The sequence below is a fragment of the Leucopleurus acutus genome (genome assembly GCF_964270905.1).
Source record: "Leucopleurus acutus genome assembly, chromosome: 15".
NCBI lineage: Eukaryota > Metazoa > Chordata > Mammalia > Artiodactyla > Delphinidae > Leucopleurus > Leucopleurus acutus.
In genome coordinates this window covers 47,923,716-47,946,860 of record NC_139157.1, presented here as the reverse complement: position 1 = coordinate 47,946,860, position 23,145 = coordinate 47,923,716, and the positions used below count along the sequence as shown (strand labels likewise).

Below are 23,145 nucleotides of genomic sequence, written 5' to 3'. Positions count from 1 at the left end.
TAAAACTTATTGGTCTACCTAACACTTGGAGTATTTTTACCCATGCATAATTTTCTAACATCATGCACTGGTCATTTGGAAAATATAGATCCACTAAGTTATATAAATCTTCTAAATGGTGATACATTTCATTAAACAATATGGAAAAAAATGTTAATAACATCACCTATCTCATCAGAAAAATCTTTTAAGTACTGAAAAGTGGTTAAGTTCACAGTAGAAAGCTCTCCCACTCTGGCCTCACTCTCACATATTTCTCCTTGCTTTGAAACTGAAGAACGAATTTCTCTTGGTATTGAACATTTGGTCTGGCTAGCAGGGCACTAGGATTATTATACAAGGCAGCCAATCATCTCTCTTTATATACTTCTACAAACTCTCTAAGACAGAAAAGAAGCAGTTGGGTGTAAAACAAGGTCCCTTAAAATATCCTTCCTAGAGTCCAAGCTATGATTCTCTCTCTTTACACATATATGTACATATTATGGTCTCTTTCTTTAATAATGCTACAAACTATACAGGCCTTTCTTCTAGATTTTTCTTTTTATTATTAAAATACTTAAGTGATAGTTATTCATTTTTTATTTCATTTATCTTTGTACCTTTTCACCATTGCAGGGTTGTAAAGATAGATCTTCATAAAGTGTCTTTCCTTCTCATGATAACCATAAAAAGGCCTGAAATAAAAGAAAAAGACATTTCAATTTATTTTCATCAGAGATGAAATAATGCAACTTATTGTCCTAAATGGACTCAGATGGCCGAATTCAGTCTTACTTACATTGAATATTACCAACCGCCCCCCAACAAAACAAAAGAACCTCCAAGACTTTTCAATTAAACCTACCACAAGGTTAACATATGACATTATAAAATCTTGTTACTTCTTTTAAAAAAGTTTAAAAATACCACTTAAAAAAAAAACTAGGGACAAAAAGTAGCAGCAAACTATTTATACCTTAATTTCAATCATCATGGCTCTATTAAAAAGTGGTTCTTTACTCAGACCATGTATGAGAAGAACAGAGACCTTCCTGATACCTTTTCCCATTTCCCATTTTTTCTGTCAAAAACTAAAGCTGTTCATCAACAAAGTCCTTTAGTTGACAGAATTTGTATCACTTTCCTTATTTGTCTCTGTTATTAATTTTACAAGTTTACTAAGCAGAGACAATTTACCTGTTATACATATGTACATATGTGTATGTGTGTATAAAACACACTCAAATCAAAGGAAACCTGTGAAAACTGTGTAGACAGGAACTTAAGAGATTGAAAAGACGACAGCTTTACTAAGGACGCTATTTATGTTGAGGCTCGGCTCTTCTCAGGGTATCAGCTAGAGGGGGGAAAGGGAGAAGCAAAAATCTATGTGATAGGGAGAGAAACAAGTCCTCAATGCAAGAAGGAATAAGTTGGGCTATCATGTTATATCATCTCAGGAGGATCTGAAACTCTGATATACAGACTACAATTTTCAAAGGTGATGTAATTAGAAACAATATATAAATAGGTCTGAATTTATAGACAAAATAATAAAAAGTATTTGCCTAGAGTTTGTCTGTAAATAGTGGTTAGTTAAATCTTTAGGTGGATAAACTCAATTTCTTTTCATTAAAAAAAATATTTTCCCCTTATGATGGGCACTAGATAGAACTTACCCTCATTAGGACACCATTTCTCTCTGTCATGTCTGACAGTGTAGCAGACCTCAAATACAGGAGTAAGTTGGCAACAGAGTCATTATTTGAGGTATATTTAAACAACTTTTTTTTAATATAAACTATTTCAAGCCTTTAGGTCAGAACCATCTGTATGATTGCTGTAAAGCAATTTCTATTTAAAAAAAAAAAAAAGTCTAAAACGTTCTTTGTCTCATCCTTACCACTCACTCCAATCTTATCTCACACCCACTCTTCCTTTTTCCTCCAGCCATTCTAAACATTTCAGCCCCTTCTAACTTGATCCACTCTTAAGTAATCTGCCATTCCCTCTGCCTGGAAAGTTCTGCCCTGAACCTTTGTATGGCTTACTTTCAGTCTTCATTCAGGTCTCTGCTTAAACTCACCTCCTCAGAAAGGTCTACTCTGACCATCACTCCCTATCCCCTACGCTTTACCATTTTTTTTTTTTTAAATAACACTTACCCTTTCCTGTCTAGTTTGATGCTGCTCACCCCATTTTTGTTGCCATGAAGGAAGGGGTGAAACACACATTATATGAATGATCTCATTCTCTCTCACCAGCAAAATTCAATTCTTTATTCCTCCTGCTTTGGTATTTTTCATATACATAAATATAGCTCTCTGTCTAAAGATAGGAGTTATACCTTTAGCCAGATAAATGGGAAAAAAAGAGAATTAAATCTGCACTGGTGTGGTCCACATTATCTTTGCTTTGTTTTTGCTAAAAATCTTCAGGATTTTACAATTAGAATCTTATAAATTTCAAAAACTGAATACAAGACTATCAAATCCCTACAATTCTTTGTAAATCTAGGATTCTGCTTTTGTAACTATTGCCCCAAAATACAGCCTGGAAATTCTATAAATTCAGTTTTCTGCTTCTTCTAGCCAAGAAAGTCTCTGTATAATTTAACCTGCAATTCTTACTTTCTGCTGTTGACTTTAGTTGATTTTGCCAAAAGAATTTCTCCACAGGGAGACTCTCTGGGAGAAAGAAAGTAGAATGGAGCAGAGTTCGAGAGTAGATATGTTTATATTTTAAAAATTATATCTGATAATTGGAGTTAGTTTTTTAATGTAACAATGAGAAGAAAAATGAGCAAGATAGCGAAAAAAAAACCCTCAGTTAATTAATTTAGATGGATTAAGAATCTTTTCATAGAATATTTTCTAGAATCATGATAGCTAAGTGACAAGGAACCCCTGAAATGAGCCTAAGGTCATGGTCCTCTCTCTTAACCCAGCTTCAGTATAGTACACAGTCTAGGAAGACTGGAATTAAATTTGTTCAAGTTTTCATTTGATAGCTAGATGCAACTTGCTTACTTAGAGAAGTAGGCAATACTGAAGGAGTAAAGGAATCATAGAAGCTACAATGCATGGTAAGGGAAAAGGGGACCTATATAAGAAAAAAACATAGAAAACATTAGAATGGGAGAAAAAAGAGAATGGCAGCCATAAATTAGGCTGAACAGCTCATCTTTTGCTTCCAGGTCTCTAGATTTGTAACTCAACTAACTCTTAAAAATATGGCTATGCTTTTAACAAATGCCCACCAAACATATAGAAAGACTGGTGACTCATTATTCATTCCACTAGGCTGTTTGGAGATTCAACTTTGAAATGAGAATATGTATAGGAAAGTTCCGAGGAATCATTAAACATAAAAAAATTAGAATATAAAGCTGATGATTATCTTTAACCTAATTGTTGCTATCATAGGATGGGTGTGAACTTTTACCTCATTCATTTATCCAAACAAATAGTTATTGAGCCTTGTTTACTAAGTGCCCAACACCATACAAGGTGCAAGGGATATAATGATGGACAGACAAACATGGTCCTTTTTCTCATGGAACTTACAGGCTGGTGGGAGAAACACATAAGAACTAATAAACAAAAAATTAAAATAACTGCAAACTATAGTAAAGTACTAAAGAAAACAAAGAATGGGCTAAGATACAGAATAATAATAACAACAACCTATTTTAAGGAGGGAAGTCAGAGAAAACTTCTCTGGAGAGGTGAAGGATTTGAAGGACTGGAGAGGGGTAGCGCACTCAAGGAAAGGAAACTGCATGTACAAAGGTGGGAAAGAGCTCAGCACATCAGAGGAACTGAAAGAAGACCAGTGTTTCTGGATGGAACACAGTGAACAAAGTTACAGAGGCAGGCAGGGGTCAGAAATTTAAATTTTAATGTATAAACAATATGAAGCCACTCAAGGATTTTAAATGATTTTAAAAGGATCCAATTTACATTACAAGACAGGTACTTCTGCAGCTCTGGAGTGAGATAAGAACAGAAGAAGGAAATTCAATTAAAAGGATACTGTGGTGGTCCAGAAGAAAACCTGGATTAAGGTGGAAGAAGTAGACAGATTTAAGATGGATTTCATACAGATGTATTCAACTCATATGTTCCAGTACGAGCTCTAAATCTTTCCCGCCAGCCTGCTCTATCTGCACAGACTCAAAACTTTGTAGTCATACCTGACTCCTCTTACAAACTTCATCCAATCAGACAGCAAATCTTGGGGACTCAACCCTCAGAATAGATCTAGAAGCTGACCACTTCTCACTACTCCCCTGCTACTACCCTAGTTCAAGCCACCATATTTTCTCACCCAGATTAATAAAACAAGAGTCCTAATGTTCTCCCTGTTTCAACTCTCATGCCCCTATGATCTATTCTTCCCACAGTTGCTAAAGGAACCCTTTCAAGTTTAAGTTAGATCCTGGCTGCTCAAAATCATGCAATAGCTCAGAGCAAAATAGAATAGCCTACTGCGGTGGTTTCTCAAACTTGAGTATGCATCAGCATCAGCAGAAAGGCTCACAAATTTCTGGGTCCCACCACCAGAGTATCTGATTCATCAGATGTGGGGTGAGACCAAAGAATATATTCTAAGTTCTCAAGTGTGTTAGTCTGAGTCCTCCAAGAAGTAGATGTCAAAATGTGCAAGAAATTTGTTAGTGGAAACACCTGTGAGAGAATATGAGGATGAACTCAGGAGAGGGTGGGACAGCCACAAGACTTAGATACAGGTCTGATCTAAGTGAAGGAGAGAGGGACAGAGGGAAGATGAGTGGAAGTGTCTTTTATTGCAGTGTGATTCTAGTGAAAGTTCAGAAAGGCTGTCCCAGAGTTCCCAAGTGTCTCCCAGAAACAGGCCTGCCTTAGTAGCCTTGCTCTGCTTAGCCAATGGCTGGGAGTAGCCTATGGAAAGCAGCTTCAGTTTACACAGGATGATAAATGGATTTTAGTGCAGTAGCTGGGACCGTTGTTCAATTATGCTCTTTGTATTTGGAGATCTGAGAGGTGCATTCTCATAGCTGCCAAACCAGGTAAAAGTGATTTTGGCGACCCACTGGCCAACATGATCTCCATTCTCTCATATCTCTCTAACCTCATTTTGTCCACTCTCCTTTCCCTCCACTCCAGACACCTGGCCTCCATTTTGTTCCCACCCCCTCACCCTCAAGTCTTTGCTCAAATGTCATTTACCGTGTCAATGACACCTTCCCTGATTACCCTATACAAAACTGCCACCAGACTACTTCCCCACCCCATACTACTGACCCTTCTTACCTGTTCTACATATTTTGTTCTATAGCATTAATTATCATGTAATAAATAATTTTATTTCATGTTCTATCTGTTGGTTACTTTCTGTTTTCCATTACTAGAATGTAACCTCCATGGGGGCAGGGACCTTTGTTTTGTTCACCAATATAAAAGGTGCTCAATAAATACTTGATGAATAAATTACATAAATTTCTACAGTTCTAGGAAGCAGAGAAATGGAAAAAGTTAAAACAAAAATTACTGTTAACCATCTATCTTTCATTGCAATAAAAATGGACCTTAAAAAGTTACAGTAAGAAATTCACCCTGGTTCCATTAGATTAGAAATAAAAGAAAAATGAACAGAGTATATTTGAATTGGATATGTTTTCTTTTAACTAGAACAGTAATATAAATACAGATAAATAGAAATTTAAAAAGATGTTATCATATACTTACATTCCTGATACTAATGACACTTTGAACACGTGCTGAGCAGTGGAAGATGGATTGCCTAAAGCCACATTAAGTGCTCTGTCGATACTGAATGCCATCTGAGAAAGATAGCTTTCTGGCTGCTGTCCATAACCATCATATGGCACATAGAGGTAAGGAAAGATGCCATGTAGATGAAGACATGTCTTCTGACCTAAAATGTAACACATTGTAAAGTTTAGACTTGAGATGCATTTTAAAACCTTAACATTACAAAGCTCAGAATACAAGTCATTTAAATGGTCTAAGGACAACACAGCTTATCTGAGGGAAGGGTTGAAGAAACTAACCCATAGTTAAAGCCACCTGTATTGACTACATTTTACAACAGAACATTTAGAAGCATTTTATAAATATAAGCATTATAGTTTGATTTAAATAGTAGTTTTGGTGCAAATATGTTTGAATATTTCACCCTCACAATCTAACTACTTTTACATACTTCACTGAATTGCCCTATAACAGTGGCCCCCAATCTTTTTGGCACCAGGGACCGGTTTCATGGAAGACAATTTTTCCACGGAATTGGGGGGGGGGGCGGACGGTTCAGGCAGTAATTCGAGCGATGGGGAGCAGCAGATTAAGCTTTGCTTGCTCGCCTGCCACTCACCTCCTGCTATGCGGCCCAGTTCCTAACAGGCCACTGACTGGTAACTGGTCCAGAGCCCAGCAGTTGGGGACCCTTGCCCTATAATACCACTTAACGCAGTGTTATGAAGCTTACAAAAGCTCACTGAAAGTTTACTAAATAAATCAATGAATGTGTCTGTCTTGGCATCCAGTGTGTGGAGTTTTGCTATGGGGAGGGGGGGCGTGGTTTGGGAAGGGAAAAAATGAAATTTTGCTACTAGGGAAAAAAAATCAAAACAGACCAAAAAAAATCAAAAGAAAACCCCTACAAATCAACTGTCTGTAATGGACTTCTGGATATTTAAATTGCACATTTGATGGAGTGGGACAGGGGAGACACAAAGTGGGAAAAAAAACAGCATGCACGCTTTCCAGGAAGCCATTACATCAGGCAAGGTGCAGAAGGGGTAAATGGTGCTGATTTGCCAACAGACAATCCCGTATAGCCATGATAGAGAAAATAATATGAGTAAGAACCCACAAAATAAGTGCTACCGAAAAAGTAATGTATCCACGACAAGGTTAAGTAACAACAGCAGCAACAAAAAGCAGATGCATCATTATTCTCATGAATCTGGCAGGGCTGTATAAAAGTGGTTCCTTTCCTCTGAACATTGTCCCTCGTTCCCCTTGGGCACATGCTATTTGTCTAATTCAAACAGAGAGCAGAAGAGCAGTGATGGAAGAACACATGCATTCTTCTCATGCTGTCACTTACTACTGCCCTGCCAACACAATCCTAGGGCTTCTCTCCCACCTCTTATCCCACTCTGTTCCACTGGCTTTTTCTTTTGGTAGAAAAGTATTTGTTTGATCACTATCCTATTTATAATTTAGGGTGATTTATGTAAAATACATAGAAAATAGTTCTATGTTCTGTTGATACTTGTATTTACACTTTTTACAGTGAATAACATCAGCTTGTCTTATTTTTAAGGTACAGCTATAACAGAATTAACAAATAAATCTGGAATAGTTATTACATAAAGTATAGCAAAACTGGAAAAGTCACATAATGGAATAAGATCTATGCCCTCCCGAGTACAGTATTCTCATTTGAGCTACCAACTTTGACGTTTTTGAAAAATTACAAATTGTGTTGCTGTTAGACCAATTTTAATTTCTAATTTTATGTTACTTAATTTCAAAGGAATGAAAAAAATATTTTCAGTTAAAAGCAAATTCTTTAACCATTCTCTTTTATTTCTAAATATGCATGATACTACTTCCTAAATATTGCAGCTTTCAATTCTTCAAATAGAAAAAATTCAAATTGTAATGATGAACGAGTCTTAAGAAAATATATTGATATTTTATCAATTTACTGATGATCTATTTGAATGCTTTTTAAACATCTCATGAAAAAAGGTTATAACCATTACACTTCTGGATATAAACCACAATTTGGTTAAAAGTAACTGGCAGGCTTCCCTGGTGGCGCAGTGGTTGAGAGTCCACCTGCCGATGCAGGGGACACGGGTTCATGCCCCGGTCCAGGAGGATCCCACATGCCACGGAGCGGCTGGGCCCGTGAGCCATGGCCGCTGAGCCTGTGCGTCCGGAGCCTGTGCTCCGCAACGGGAGAGGCCACAACAGTGAGAGGACCGCGTACCACAAAAAAAAAAAAAAGTAACTGGCATGCTAAACTATGGGGTAAGGGAGGTAGGGAGACAGAAAAGTATCCCCTTTTTAAGTTGACAAATAAAATATAAGACCGGTGGTTACAAAATTACTAGCATATTTCACAAGCAATATTGTAAGTTCTTAAGATATGAGTTTTACAGTCCATATCTTAATAATGTAAATCTGGGTAAGCTTTATAAGAATAATAATAAAATCTGATTTCTAATAGTTTCTTTATAGGCAGGATGTTCACAAAGTTCATAAAAAATTTTACCATATCCTCTTTTCACATCTCCTATGAAGTAGGGGCCAGAGAAATGATCTATTTATAGGCTTTGGAACAATAATTTACGGTGTATGATTTAGAGAAAAAAGCAGAAATCATTTATTCAGCAGGCACTGGACTAAGTGCTTTATATATATTTATTTCTAAAACTTAGTACAACTTTGCAAGTATCACAAAGGTTAACTTTCCCAAAGTCACATACCTATTAAGTAATTGAATCAGGATTTAAAAGCAGATCAGCAAAATCTAAAACCAATGCTCTTTCCATTTAACCATTCTGGTTCAATGTTTTTAAGAAAGTAAATATTGGCTTCCTTAATCCTTAATTCCTCAAGTTCTTATTTTTGTACTGTAAACACCTGTTTTCTTACTGGGCTCTCTCTCTCATTTGACTGCAAATTCTTGGGAGCTGGTGTTGTGTTTGAATGACAGTAATATCCCCAGGATCCAGCACAAAACACATTAATATGTGTTTAACAGATATTTATTGAACGAACCACCAGCAAAACAGAATAGTTGCTTAAGGAGAAGGAATGGTGTGAAAGCCTAGAATATCTGAAAAAACAAATCTATGAAAACAGAGGGACTCTGATACAACTAAGGCACCACCATCAGGGTTACAGAAGAACATAAAGGATCTCCAGCTTATTGCACTTTCCTACCCTGAATGACCCGACGTCCCATGCAAAGCTGTAGTCACTAAATCAACACAGATGCACCTCCGTGTAGTTCTCCAGCAGTAGGGATAGCTCAGTGCTTTACTCACCACCCTTACTCAAGAACAATCTCCTGAAGAACAACCACAGCCTAAGGAATTCTTGGCAGAACCATAACAGCTCTAATACAGAATAAGTGTCACAGAAATTATGAGAAACAAGATAAAAAAAGGAAACTCAAAAGTTAAACAAAGAAAGAGAAGTGTGTAAAAATGAACAACAGTCAATTTCTTGTCTTTTATCATTATAAAATTTGTGGTTCTGTCAGAGCGTCGCTTTATCTTGACAAGATACAGACCACTTTTATTTTTTCCCCTCCATCAGCTCTATCCCACACAAATATGTGGAGCCATACAGATGTAAAGTCCCTCAGAGATAAACTATTCTACCCTGACCTCCCTTACTCAAGATTATTTTCGGCTGTGAGAAAACACCCTAAAATCAGTGCTTGTAAGCATTAAATTAGTGGCTTCTCTCTCATAAAAGTCCACGTAGCTGGTTACAGATTCAGGTTTTAGCGGCCTAGTGAAGAGGAACGCTTGACTTCAGCCTAGAGGCTTTTCTACTATACCCCAAAGAGTTCCACACACAGGATTCTTTTAAGAAACTTTTTATAAAATTAATAGAAGCTATGCTGTTTCAAAACCTTACTAAATGATTTGGGATCCTGGATATTAGCTATTTCCAGGTAAAGTGGATCCAAAGAAAGAAAATATCCCTACTTTCTGAATGCCCCCTATTATTGTCATGTGAAACTGAATTAAGGCAACAAATACAGTAGGGATAAAGACTGTCATTGGGGGAATAAGCCTATGTACACAGGTTTCAAAAAATTTTTAAGAGTGTGAATTTTCCAATTTGACTGATGTCTCATTCAGAAACTGCACAAGGTTGTTTCACGAAAAGTGCCACGGAAGTTGTCACAGTATAACTGCTCGCTTTTAAAGACACTACAGCAAAACTTTGTGGAATCGGCTATTTTCCAACTGTGTGTAAGAAGGGCTTTTATAACTAAGGTAGGTGCCTCTGTAACAGCCAGTACTTGGGTGCTCTAAATCTAATCTTTCACATAACTTAGAATTACACTACACATAAAGTCCTCTGTATTCCAACATTTCTCATATTGTTTTCTCACGTGTTCTTCTACATTTTAAGTGCCCAGATTTGGGCTCTGAATTAATTCTGCTTCTAAAACCCTGTTAGTTTATCTGTAGCAAAATTACTTTTGTTTTTGTGGATCCATTTTCAATAAACAGAAAGACTAACAGGTGCCATTCCTCTAATTCCGGGGTCTGCAAATTTTCTTCTGTAAAGTGGCAGATAGTAAATACTTCAGGCTTTCTGGACTATACTGTCTCTGACAACTACTTAACTCTGTTGTTGTAGTCTAAAAGCAATCATAGACAGTACTTAAGTGAATGGGCATGGCTGTGTTCCAATAAAACTTCACTTACAAAGCAAGCAACAGGGGGCTTCCCTTGTGGTGCAGTGGTTGACAGTCCGCCTGCCGATGCAGGGGACACGGGTTTGTGCCCCGGCCCGGGAAGATCCCACATGCCGCGGAGCGACTAGGCCCATGAGCCATGGCCGCTGAGCTTGCGCGTCCGGAGCCTGTGCTCCGCAACAGGAGAGGCCACAACATTGAGAGGCCCGCCTGCCGCAAAAGAACAACAACAACAACAACAACAACAAAAAAAAAACAGGCAACAGGAGGGATTTTGTCCATGGATAGTAATTTGCCAAACCCTGATCTGATTAGACTTCCTTGTCAACCAGAACAGGAAAATTTAATGGCGTCTTCTTTTTTCTTTTTTAAAAAAAACAAGCTGATTGGTAATCACAATCTAAATCATGCTGACCTAAGAGTATCTTAGGAGACTGAATAAGAAACGCTCATTTTGTAATTTGCAAACCCCATCTCCCAAATCTCAATTGACACAAGATTTTAAACAAAACTCTACAGAGCTATCAAACAAACAAACAAACTTGGCTATGTGAACAGGAATATCTGTACTTATGAAATTTTTCATATTTTCTTCATGGAACATCTCTTTTTAAGTTTTATATTACTATTGTTAACTCAACGTTTCCCTCCAGTCTTTCTTTTTCCATGCCCACAAAACCCACAAAATGAGTTAAGCAAAACTCCTCATAGTCACAGTTTGAAAGCAAATGTTATCTCACCTATTCTCATTTAAAAAAGAAAAGTCTTAAAGATGTACTCTTAGCCCTAGAAATTACATTTTTTCAGAATTTATGCTAAGGAAAAGATTAAAAATGTACATACAGATTTAGATATTAAGATGTTAAGAGAGTATAACTAATAATAGTAAAAAATTGAAGATAATAAACTTCCCCAAGATTAAGTAATTATGGCATATCTGTATCCCAGAACAAATCTATGGCTCTCATACCAAATCCTGCTTGCCACTTGTTTTTGTAAATCAAGTTTTATTGGAATACACCCATTTGGAAGGGTCTATGGCTGCTTTTGCTACAGGAAGAGTTGAATAGCTGTGACAGAGACCTTCTAGCCCCTCAAAGCTTCAAAAATGTACTATGTGGCCCTATAGAGAAAAAGTCTGCTAACCTCAGCAATAGGTGGTATTGACGTATATTTCCTAGCATAAGATGTTTATGACATATCTATTTCTGGTGATGTTCAGATTTAATTCAGTTATGAAACTATATATAATACATTAAATGAGATAATGGGTGATTTCATTTTTTTGTTGTTGCTTATATATATTTTCTAAATATTATACAATTTGTGTAAAAGAAAGGCAGGAAGGAAGAAGTCACCTACTTCTCAATGACCTAGAAATTAAAAACAAAATAAAACAAAAACTAAGTATAAACACTAACTTTATAAAGGGCATATGTATATAACTTCCTGTTGAATAGTTTCTCTTCATTTTCTCCTTTCATTCATAAATAATGCTTTGGGGTCTCACATACATTCACACCATTTTATTTCTTCAACTAAGGTATACAGGACTTTATTTAGAATCATTGGCTTTAAGTTACTAATCCTACATTACTAACAGCTATATCCCTCAGACACCAGATGTTTCAAAGGCCTATTTTATTTATACGTCTGCCTAATATATCTTTGTATTCTCAGTGCTGAACATGGTTGGTTCTGTCGTTCATACATGTAGGCATAAATTCTCTATTCATCAAATAATTTGTGGAAGCCCAATGTTCGGTGCTAGGCCACAGGCTGCTCATAATCACAGCCCTGGATCTCATGGACTTGACATTCTACTTGGAGATAGAGATGAGTAAATAGGCCATTACAGTATGGTAATTCTATATCCAGAAGTATCTAACTCAGTTTGTGAGAATATAAGAAGGCTTCCCTGAGGAAGCAATAAAAGAGCAAAGTGAGAAAGAATACTGCAGTAGGTACAGATACCTGAAAGCAAACAAGAACATGACATGGTCTGGAAATAGGAAAAAGTCAATTAGGATGGAGCAAGGAATGCAATGGAGAGAAGGGCAAAGTGTGTGTGTGTGTGTGTGTGTGTGTGTATGTGTGTCTGTGTGGACTCTGTGACCTATTTGGATTTGCATTTTATAAAGTTCCCTTCTGGACACATTGTGGAGAAGCTGGGGACAGAACTATAATGGGAAGATCTGTTTTGGAGGCTGTTGGAATAATTCAGGCAGGAGATGTTAGTAGAGATAAAGAAAACCTAAATCGAAAGATTTAGGGCACAGAACTGAAAGGTCACTTACTGTAATTTGAAGGTAGGGTAAAGGAGAAAGAATAAAAAATGACCCACATTTTTGGTTTAGGCAACTAGACAAATGGGAATGTCATTCAAAGAAAACTGAGAAAGAAGAATAGGTTGATTTCTGTTTTGAACTTGAGGAATTTTACATGTCTGTAGAAATTCCAAATGAAGATTTATGTTAAGCAAAATTAGATACAGATGAGGAGCTTAAGACACAGATCTGGGCTAGAGAAGAAGACAGATTTGAGAGTATGAGCAACAACTGAGTAAGAATGTTCAGGGAAAATAGACAAGAGAAGGGGTGTAAGCCAGAAACTTGAGGAATACTAATATTTAAGGGAGGAATAGAGGATTTTGATTTATGTGGGATGTGAGAGAATCAGCCCCTGAAAGGGTTGCCTGGCAAGAAAGGGAGGTAATAGTCAGTGAATAATTGAGAATGTAACTATGTTAGCCATGGAACCAGAGTTCCAAAGGTCCAGTAGAAATGTATAAGAGAAAGGCAAGCAATGAGAGGCTGGGTCAGAGACTGGAAGCAGAATGCTGATAAAAATATACAAGAATGGGAAAAGGCACTTCCAGAATGGCAGAGGAAGGACCTTGGAAAACCAGCTCCTCCATAAAAGCAACAAGAATACTGGCAAATTCCGTCAAAGGAAAAGACAACCTACTCAATGGGAGAAAATATTTGCAAATGATATGACAGATAAGGGGTTAATGTCCAAAATACATAAATAGCTCATACAACTCAACATCAAAAACACAAACAACCCAATTTAAAAATGGGCAGAAGACCTGAACAGACATTTTTCCAAAGAGGAAGTGCAGATGGCCAACAGGCACATGAAAAGATGCTCAACACTGCATCTTTTAGCTCAACACTGCTAATCATTCACACCTGTCAGAATGGCTATCATAAAAAGAACACAAATAACAAATGTTGGTGAGGATGTGGAGAAAAGGAAACCCTCAAACACACTTGGTGGAAATGTAAATTGGTGCAGCCACTGTGGAAAACAGTATGGAAGTTTCTCAAAAAAATTGAAAACAGAACTACCATATGACCCAGCAATTCCACTCCTGGGTATATATCCAAAGAAAATGAAAACACTGATACAAAAAGCTATATGCACCCCAGTGTTCAGAGCAGCATTATTTATAATTGCCAAGATACAGAAGCATCCTAAGTGTTCATCAACAGATGAATGGATAAAGAAGCTGTGCAATATGCATACACACACACACGGAATACCACTCAGCCATAAAAAAGAAAGAAATTTTGCCATTTGCAACAACAGGGATGGACTTGGAGGGTATTATGCTAAGTGAAATAAGTCAAACAGAGGAAGACAAATATTTTATGATGATCACTTATATGTGGAATCTAAAAAAATACAACAAACTAGTGAATACAACAAAAAAGAAAGACTCACAGATATAGAGAACAAACTAGTAGTTACCAGTAGGGAGAGGGAAGGGAGGAGGGGCAATATAGGAGTAGAGGATTAAGAGATACAAACTATTCTGTATAAAATAAGCTACAAGGATATATTTTACAACACAGGGAATATAGCCAATATTTTATAATAACTATAAATGGAGTACAACGTTTAAAAATTATAAACCACTATACTGTACACCTGTAACATATAATATTGTACATCAACTATACTTCAAGAAAAAAATTTTTTTTAAGAATACTGCAGGGCTTCCCTGGTGGCACAGTGGTTGAGAGTCTGCCTGCCGATGCAGGGGACACGGGTTCGTGCCCCGGTCCGGGAAGGTCCCACATGCCGCAGAGCGGCTGGGCCCGTGAGCCATGGCCACTGAGCCTGCATGTCCGGAGCCTGTGCTCCGCAACGGGAGAGGCCACAACAGTGAGAGGCCCGCATACCGGAAAAAAAAAAAAAGAATACTGCAAAATACTGTCAAAATCAACTTTATTTTTAGCTTTGACATTAATTTAAAGGCTTGTGACAATCTAAGGAATGTTTATTCAAGAAAACGAGTTGACTCTTAGCAAGAAGAGCAAGCTTTCTAGTGTCTTAACTTGACCGAATTCAATCTCTCATCCCCAGCTCCAGATCAATCTTGAAAACCAAAATATTGCAAATATGGTAGCTGTGAAACCCCAAAGCCAAGCAGATACTGGAGAGACCAGAATAGATTTGAAGTTCTCCCAAAGCCTCAGAAAACTGTTACTATTTGATGTGCCTTGCACCTTGCTAAAATACTCCATTCTCAGGGCTTGTCTTTGTTTGATAAGACTCAAGAGCTCATTCTATGTGTATAGTCCTATCTGCAGCATATTTGTTGAAAATAGTCATCAACAACTGTTTAACACTGCAGTTGCCTGAGCGATTTTTACTAGTTGCAGCTAATAAGAGGCTGACCAAGATACTTAAAAGAAAAAACCGAGGAATGAAACGTCCATAAGGGGCTTTGAAAAGCTCTGCAATAGTCCTGGGAATTTAGAAGGCTAGGCACATGTGAGGAGCTGTGTGAATGTGCAGGAAGACCTGAGAAGGCCCTTATCTTTCACTTCTGGTTGACCTTGAAGCTCTGCTTCAACATATGCACACAAACAAAGCCCCTCAGCAAAAGCTGAATAGAGACCTATTGGTTCAAGTCATTTAAAGAAATCTCTGGCTAATCAGTAACTGGTCACTGAGTTAGCTGAGCAGACTTCAAAGAACAAAAACTGAACAGAATTAGCCCAGGAAAATCACGAGAGAAACAAGCAGCAACACCAATAACAGAGCAAAACAAATCCTGGGAGTAGGAAGAAATATGATTTTCTTAACTGTCACATTATTTAAAATGTGACAATTTATTTTATTGTATTTAAAATGTCTAGTTTCCAACAAAAAAATTATGACATACAAAGAAATAGGGAAGTATGGCCCATACACAGGAAAAAAAGTCAACAGAAACTGTCTCTGAAGAAGCCCAGATGTTGGTCTTACTAGACAAAACCTTAAACCAGCTATTATAAATATTTCAAAGAAATAAAGCAAATTATGTCTAAAGAATTAAAGGAGTTTGAGAGTCATGTTTTACCTAATGGAGAATATAAATGAAGAGACAGAAATTATAAAAAAGAATCAAATAGAAAGCTGGCATTTAAATATGAAAAGGATATTTCCACCCAGTGAAATTAAAACAATAATAAGAAGATTCAAACAGACATTTTCAAGTTGAAAAGAACAATAACAGAAATCAAAAATTTACTAGAGGGGGTAAACAGCACATTTGAACTGGCAGAAGAACCAGTGAACTTCAGACAGGTCAGTTAAGATTCTCCCCAATCCGAGGAACAAAAAGAGTAAAGGAAAATGAACAGAGCCTCAGAGATCTGTGGGTCTCCATCAAGTATACCAACATAAACACAATGTGAGTTTCCGAAAGAGAGGAGAGAGAGAAAGGAGTGGAAAGAATATTTGAAAAAATTATGACAAAAAACTTCCCAAATTTGATGGAAAACATTAGTATGTATACCTAAAAAGTTCAATAAACTCCGAGTAGGACAAAGTTGAAGAGATCCACATCTAGATGTTTCATAGCCAAACTGTCAAAAGACAGAAAGAGAATCATGAAAGCAGCAAAAACAAAACAAAACAGTTCTCAGATACAAAGTTTCCTCAAGAAGATTAAGAGCTGACTTCTCAATAGAAACCATGGAGACCAGTGGGCAGTAGGATGACATGGTCAAAGGATGAAAGAAAAAGACTGGCATCCAAGAATTCTATACCTAGCAAAGTACCCTTCAAAAGTGAAGGAGAGCTAGGTGAGGTGGGAAAAAAGAAATTAAGACATATCTAGATAAATGAAAACTGAGAGAATTCGTCACTAGCAGACCTGCCCTACAAGAAATACTAAAGGGTATTTCATTTCAGGCTGAAATGAAAGAACAACAGACAGTATATTAAATCCACACTAAGCAATAAAGAGCAGCAGGAGTAAAGGTAGCTATATAAGTAAATACAAAAGATAATAAAAATGTATATTTGTAACTCTTCTCCTAACTCATTTAAAGGATAGGTGCATAAAATAATTATTATAAAATTGTGCTGGTCTTCCCTGGTGGCGCAGTGGTTGAGAGTCCGCCTGCCGATGCAGGGGACACGGGTTCGTGCCCCGGTCCAGGAAGATCCCACATGCCACGGAGCGGCTGGGCCCGTGAGCCATGGCCGCTGAGTCTGCGCGTCTGGAGCCTGTGCTCCACAACGGGAGAGGCCAGAACAGTGAGAGGCCCGTGTACCGCAAAAAAAAAAAAAAAAAAAATTGTGCTGATGGACTTATAATGTATAAAGATGTAATTTGTATAAATGGTGTTACACTGGAGCAAAGTTTTTATATATTAAAATTAAATTGAGATTAATCCAAACTAGACTGTTTTAAATTAAGATGTCAACTGTAATCGCCATGGCACCACAAGGAAAATAACTTAAATATACACAAACACATATATACACAAGCAACAATAACAGAATTAAAATAGTATACTAGAAAATATCTATTCAGCATAAAATAAGGTTGTAATGGAGGAGCAGAGAAACAAAAAAGCTTCCTGTTTTTATACACAGAGAAAACAAAGAGCAAAATAGCAGATGTTAAACTGTAACATAACTGTGTAGGTGGCCAAAGGACACATTATATCTTGATCTGTAGTTCTCTACTCAATGGGGAAGACCAATTTTCCCACTTTTACATTCACCAGTACAATTTGGGGTACTATGCAAAATAAGAAGTTGTTACAGAATTACCACAAGCCAAAGAAACTCTGGAGATTAGACTCCTTTGCCTCAGCCATGTCTCAGATGTGCTCAGTACATTCCCTTGAATTAATTAACATACTCTATAACCAGAAGAATCACTGAGAAAATAGGAAAGAGACTGACATAAAGAGTACCTTTTTAAAGAGAATTTTCTGAAGAAAATAAAGTGATTAGTATTTGGATGGAAAACTAACTGCATCTCATTCTTGAAGCACGAGCTCACTTGCTAATTCAACTATGAACATCTTCCTTTACCTACAAAAGTAAGTTTAAAACTTGTTTTCTCATTTATGTCCTCACAGCAACTGTATAAATCTATTATGGCACTTATTATGTTACACATATGCTTATGCACAGTGGAATCACATCATGTAAGCGTCTTATTTATTGGGTAGGAAGGGATGGAGGGAGATGTAAAGAGAGACAGAGGAGGAGACCAAATGAATAATATGAGAACACAATTAAATGGTACCAGTATGTCCAGTCAATAAATTTATCCCCCAGCACTATGAGATATATAAATCTTCTGTTCCTTAGATAGTCTCTCAGTTCCTACATGCCTCTAACAGTGGAAGCAGCTCTTATTGAGAGAGGCAACTAAGTATGATCCTATTGTTTAAAAGATACAGTTAATAGTGTTCATAAAACATGGCCCTGATCGCAGACCAACTATCTTAACTAGAGCTCAACTGAGGAGACCATGATTACTGTCAAAACTGAGGAAAACTAAGCTGTTGGACTCATTGAAAGGTAGTGTGATAGATTTCATACAATTTAAAAGACTGTTGGAGAAATTCTCCCTATGAGGTTTTAATCTTTTACCTTTAGCTTCAGACCCTAACCTCCTGTAAGACACAACTTCACTGTCTCTGTCTTCACACCTACAGTGTGAGTTCCTTCAACACACACATAATGTCTTCTTATTCTTCCTATTCTTAATGTCTAGCAGAGAGCCTGAAATACAGCGGGTTTTTGATATATGTTAGATAAGCATGTGTGGTATAATTTTAAAAATATGTATATATTTGATCTTTGTGCCTTATTCCTGATACAGAACTCCTATAACCGCTGGTATTTCCTGAGTGACAGGAGTATCTTTTGTTATTCATAATGAACCCCTTTTGACCATACCTGAGTTTATGCTAATAAGGTGACTCTTGGTGGGGTCTTTAGATAGCTTCAGAATGGGGGCTGGTTACCCAGGAATCAACCATATCATCAGAGGGTTGCAACTTTCAACACCATTCCCCCCATCTCATCTTCAGGTTCAATCACCAATGGTCAATGACTTAATCAATCATGGCTCTGTAAGGAAACTTCAATAAAAACTCTTGAACAATGAGGCTTTGGGGAGTTTCCTGATTAATGATGCCATCTCAGCTCCATGGAGACAGAGGCATCTGTGCTCAGGAGCCTTCTGAAACTTGCCCTATGTATCTCTTCATCAGGCTGCTCATTTGTATCCTTTTAAATAAACTGTATTAAGTATAGCACTTTCCTGAATTCTGTAAGTTATAGCAATTTATTGAAACTGAAAGGGAGCTGAGGGAGGGGTTGTGGGATTAGTTCATCCAACTAATCTGTAGTTGGATGAACAGAAGTGCAGGGATCCCATTTGTGGCTGGGGACAGTGGGGACAATCTTATGGGACTGATCCCCTACCCTGTGGGGTCTGCACAAACTTCAGGTAGTTAGTGTCACAACTGAATTGAACTGTAGAACCTCCAAAGTTGATGTCAGAGAATTGAGAATTTATGGTTAGAAAACTGAAACAACAGGATTTTTTTCATACTGGGTAACTCCTAAGAGGGCTTTCAAAAATTGAGTCTATTAGAAAATTTGCCTGCTTTTATTTTTTCTCCCTATAAATATTGCTTTTCAAATGCTAATGAAGATATAATGTCCTTCTATCTCCCCCTATTTGCAAGGGGCTAGAAGGGACTGAATTAAGGACTGCCTTTCCATATTAAACAGCAGTAAAATAACCAACAGCAAAATATAACATACAAATTCTTTTATGATTAACATGTCAAAAAAACGATGAAATGACGTGCCCAAAGTTCATATGTAATTTAGTTTGCAATTATTATTATAGAAAGGAAATGAGTAATTACCTTTACTTCCACTGTGATTGTGAGCCTCAGTTTGGATACTATTTCACACACCATGGTATACCATCAAACTTTTAGCCTTAAAAAATTAAACTGCTAACAGTGGTTTCAAGCTAGAATCTCCAAGAAAATGTGTACCTCTTGGACTAAATTTCATTTAAAAAACTAGCGCTTATTAACCTTTGCTAAAAATAAAATTCTGACTTGTAAAACAAATGTTGTTTTAGTTTCCGACGTTTTAGCCAGAATGGTCACACATATTAATCTTTGTGGTATTTTGACTAAAAGTTTAAGTAATCCAAGGTCTTGTAGTAAAATTAATAATCTGATTACAATTTGAAAATTCAACTCAGATGATTTAAAGCAATATTAATAGCTAATCAAAATAAACTTAAACCGTCCAGTCAAATTTGTATATAAATGCCTGAATTTTCTTTCAAAGGCACATAAGTGAAATGTTACAAATAATTAAATTATGCAAATCTAGTAAGTTGCTCAACCATACTTTATGGTAGCTAAACAATCAAGGACCTTAAAAGTTTACCTACCTAAAAGAAAGTAAAAAAACAAGAAAAAACAAGAAATAAAAGAAAAAGAAATAAAAGAAAGTATTTTGAAATCATATTTTATAAGGGACTTGTAACTAGAATAAACACTCTTACAGCTTAACAAGAAAAAAGACAAATAACCCAGTTTTTAAATGGGCAAAGGATCTAAATAGACATTTCTACAAGAAAACATAAAAATGGCTAATAAGTACATAAAAGATGCTCAACATCAGTAGCCATCAGTGAAATGCAAATCAAAACCACAATTAAATATGACTTTACACCCACTAGGGTGGCTGCAATCAATAAGTCAGACAATAACAAGTGTTATGGAGAAACTGGAAACCTCATACACTGCTGGTGGAAATGTTAAATGCTGTGGTTGGTTTGGAAAGTAGACTGGCAGTTCTTCAAAAGGTTAAACACAGTTATCATATGACCAGCAATTCCACTCCTATACACATGCCCAAGATAAATGAAAATACACATCCACACAAAAACCTGCACATAAATGCTCACAGCAGCATTATTCGTAACAGCCAAAAGGTAGTAATAACCCAAGTGTTCATCAATTGATGAATGGATATAGTGTGGCATCTATACAATGGAATATTTATTCAGCCATAAAAACGAATGAACTGATAAATGCTACAACATGGATGAATCTTAAAAACCTTATACTAAGAAGCCAAACACACAAAAAATCACATATTGTATGATTCCGTTTACATGAAATGTCTAAAATACATAAATTTACAGGAACAGAAATGTTACTAGAGGTTTTAAGGACTGATGGTGCTGGGTGGAGTGAGTAGTGACTGCTACTGGATATGGTGTTTCTTTTTAGAGTGACAGAAATGTTCTAAAACTGATTGCGGTGATGGTTACAGTTACACAACTCTGTGAATATACTCAAAAACACTGAATTGTACACTTTAAATAGGTAAACTGTATGGTATGTGAACTACATCTGAATAAAGCTATTATATATAATTATATATATAATTGAAGTATAGTTGATTTACAATACTGTGTTATTATATATATTTTTTAACCTATCCATACTCATTGTTTTCTTTAGAGGTCTCTAATGAGAAGACAATTTTTAATATACCATTAGAGTCAATGCATTCATTAAAATGAATTAGTGGATTTGCATTACAGAAATAAATTATGAATAAAGTGAGAAATACAAACATTAGCCACTAAAACCACTTATACATCTTTATCTCCAAATAATGATGCACTGAATCCTGAATCACATTAAGATATTTTGTCAAATTATAGAGAGATGTTCCATTTAAACTAATCATTACCAAAACAGATAAAGAAATTAAGGATCAAGAAAGAGCTGTCAATGTAAGAAAGTTTTTTTTCAGACAATAAAAACTGAATGACAACAAAACTGAACTACTACACTGTATTTTTTTTTCTTTTTCATCTTTATTGGAGTATAATTGTTTTACAATGGTTAGTTTCTGCTTTATAACAAAGTGAATCAGCTATACATATACATATATCCCCATATCCCCTCCCTCTTGCGTCTCCCTCCCACCCTCCCTATCCCACCCCTCTAGGTGGTCACAAAGCACCAAGCTGAACTCCTGGTGCTATGCGGCTGCTTCCTACTAGCTATCTATTTTACATTTGGTAGTATGTATAAGTCCATGCCACTCTATCACTTCATCCCAGCTTACCCCTCCCCCTCCCCGTGTCCTCTAGTCCATTCTCTACGTCTGCGTCTTTATTCCTGTCCTGCCCCTAGGTTCTTCAGAACCATTTTTTTTTTTTAGATTCCATATATATGTGTTAGCATACAGTATTGGATTTTCTCTTTCTGACTTACTTCACTCTGTATGACAGACTCTAGGTCCATCCACCTCACTACAAATAACTCAATTTCGTTTCGTTTTATGGCTGAGTAATATTCCATTGTATATATGTGCCACATCTTCTTTATCCATTCATCTGTCAATGGACACTTATGTTGCTTCCATGTCCTGGCTATTGTAAATAGAGCCGCAGTGAACATTGTGATACATGACTCTTTTTAAATAATGGTTTTCTCAGGGTATATGCCCAGTAGTGGGATTGCTGGGTCATATAGTAGTTCTACTTTTAGTTTTTTAAGGAACCTCCATACTGTTCTCCATAGCGGCTGTATCAATTTACATTCCCATCAACAGTGCAAGACGGTTCCCTTTTCTCCACACCCTCTCCAGCATTTATTGTTTGTAGATTTTTTGATGGTGGCCATTCTGAGTGGTGTGAGGTGATACCTCATTGTAGTTTTGATTTGCATTTCTCTAATGATTAATGATGTTGAGCACTCTTTCATGTGTTTGTCGGCAACCTGTATATCTTCTTTGGAGAAATGTCTATTTAGGTCTTCTGCCCATTTTTGGATTGGGTTGTTTGTTTCTTTGATATTGAGCTGCATGAGCTGTCTGTAAATTTTGCAGATTAATCCTTTGCCAGTTGCTTCATTTGTGAATATTTTCTCCCATTCGGAGGGCTGCTTTTCATCTTGTTTATGGTTTCCTTTGCTGTGCAAAAGCTTTTAAGTTTCATTAGGTCCTATTTATTTGTTTTTATTTCCATTACTCTAGGATGTGGGTCAAAAAGGATCTTGCTCTGAGATATGTCATAGAGTGTTCTGCCTATATTTTCCTCTAAGAGTTTGATAGTGTCTGGCCTTATATTTAGGTCTTTAATCCATTTTGAGTTTGTGTATGGTGTTAGGGAGTGTCCTAATTTCATTCTTTTACATGTAGCTGTCCAGTTTTCCCAGCACCACTATTGAAGAGGCTGTCTTTTCTCCACTGTATATTCTTGCCTCCTTCATCAAAAATAAGGTGACCATATGTGCGTGGGTTTATCTCTGGGCTTTCTATCTTGTTCCATTGATCTATATTTGTTTTTGTACCAGTACCATACTGTCTTGATGACTGTAGCTTTGTAGTATA

At 36.7% G+C, this 23,145-nt stretch overlaps 1 protein-coding gene across 3 annotated transcripts in view; it reads right to left on the bottom strand.

Annotated features, from left to right (window-relative positions):
- REV3L (REV3 like, DNA directed polymerase zeta catalytic subunit) overlaps window positions 1-23,145 on the bottom strand; it is a 187,051-nt gene that overhangs the window by 123,566 nt on the left and 40,340 nt on the right. For all 3 annotated transcript variants that reach the window (XM_082856064.1, XM_082856065.1, XM_082856066.1), the window contains 2 exons: window positions 5,712-5,901; window positions 603-677 (listed from right to left, as the gene is read on the bottom strand). In XM_082856064.1, coding sequence (XP_082712190.1) covers window positions 603-677; window positions 5,712-5,901 — 265 coding nt within the window. The remainder of the gene's footprint in view (window positions 1-602; window positions 678-5,711; window positions 5,902-23,145) is intronic.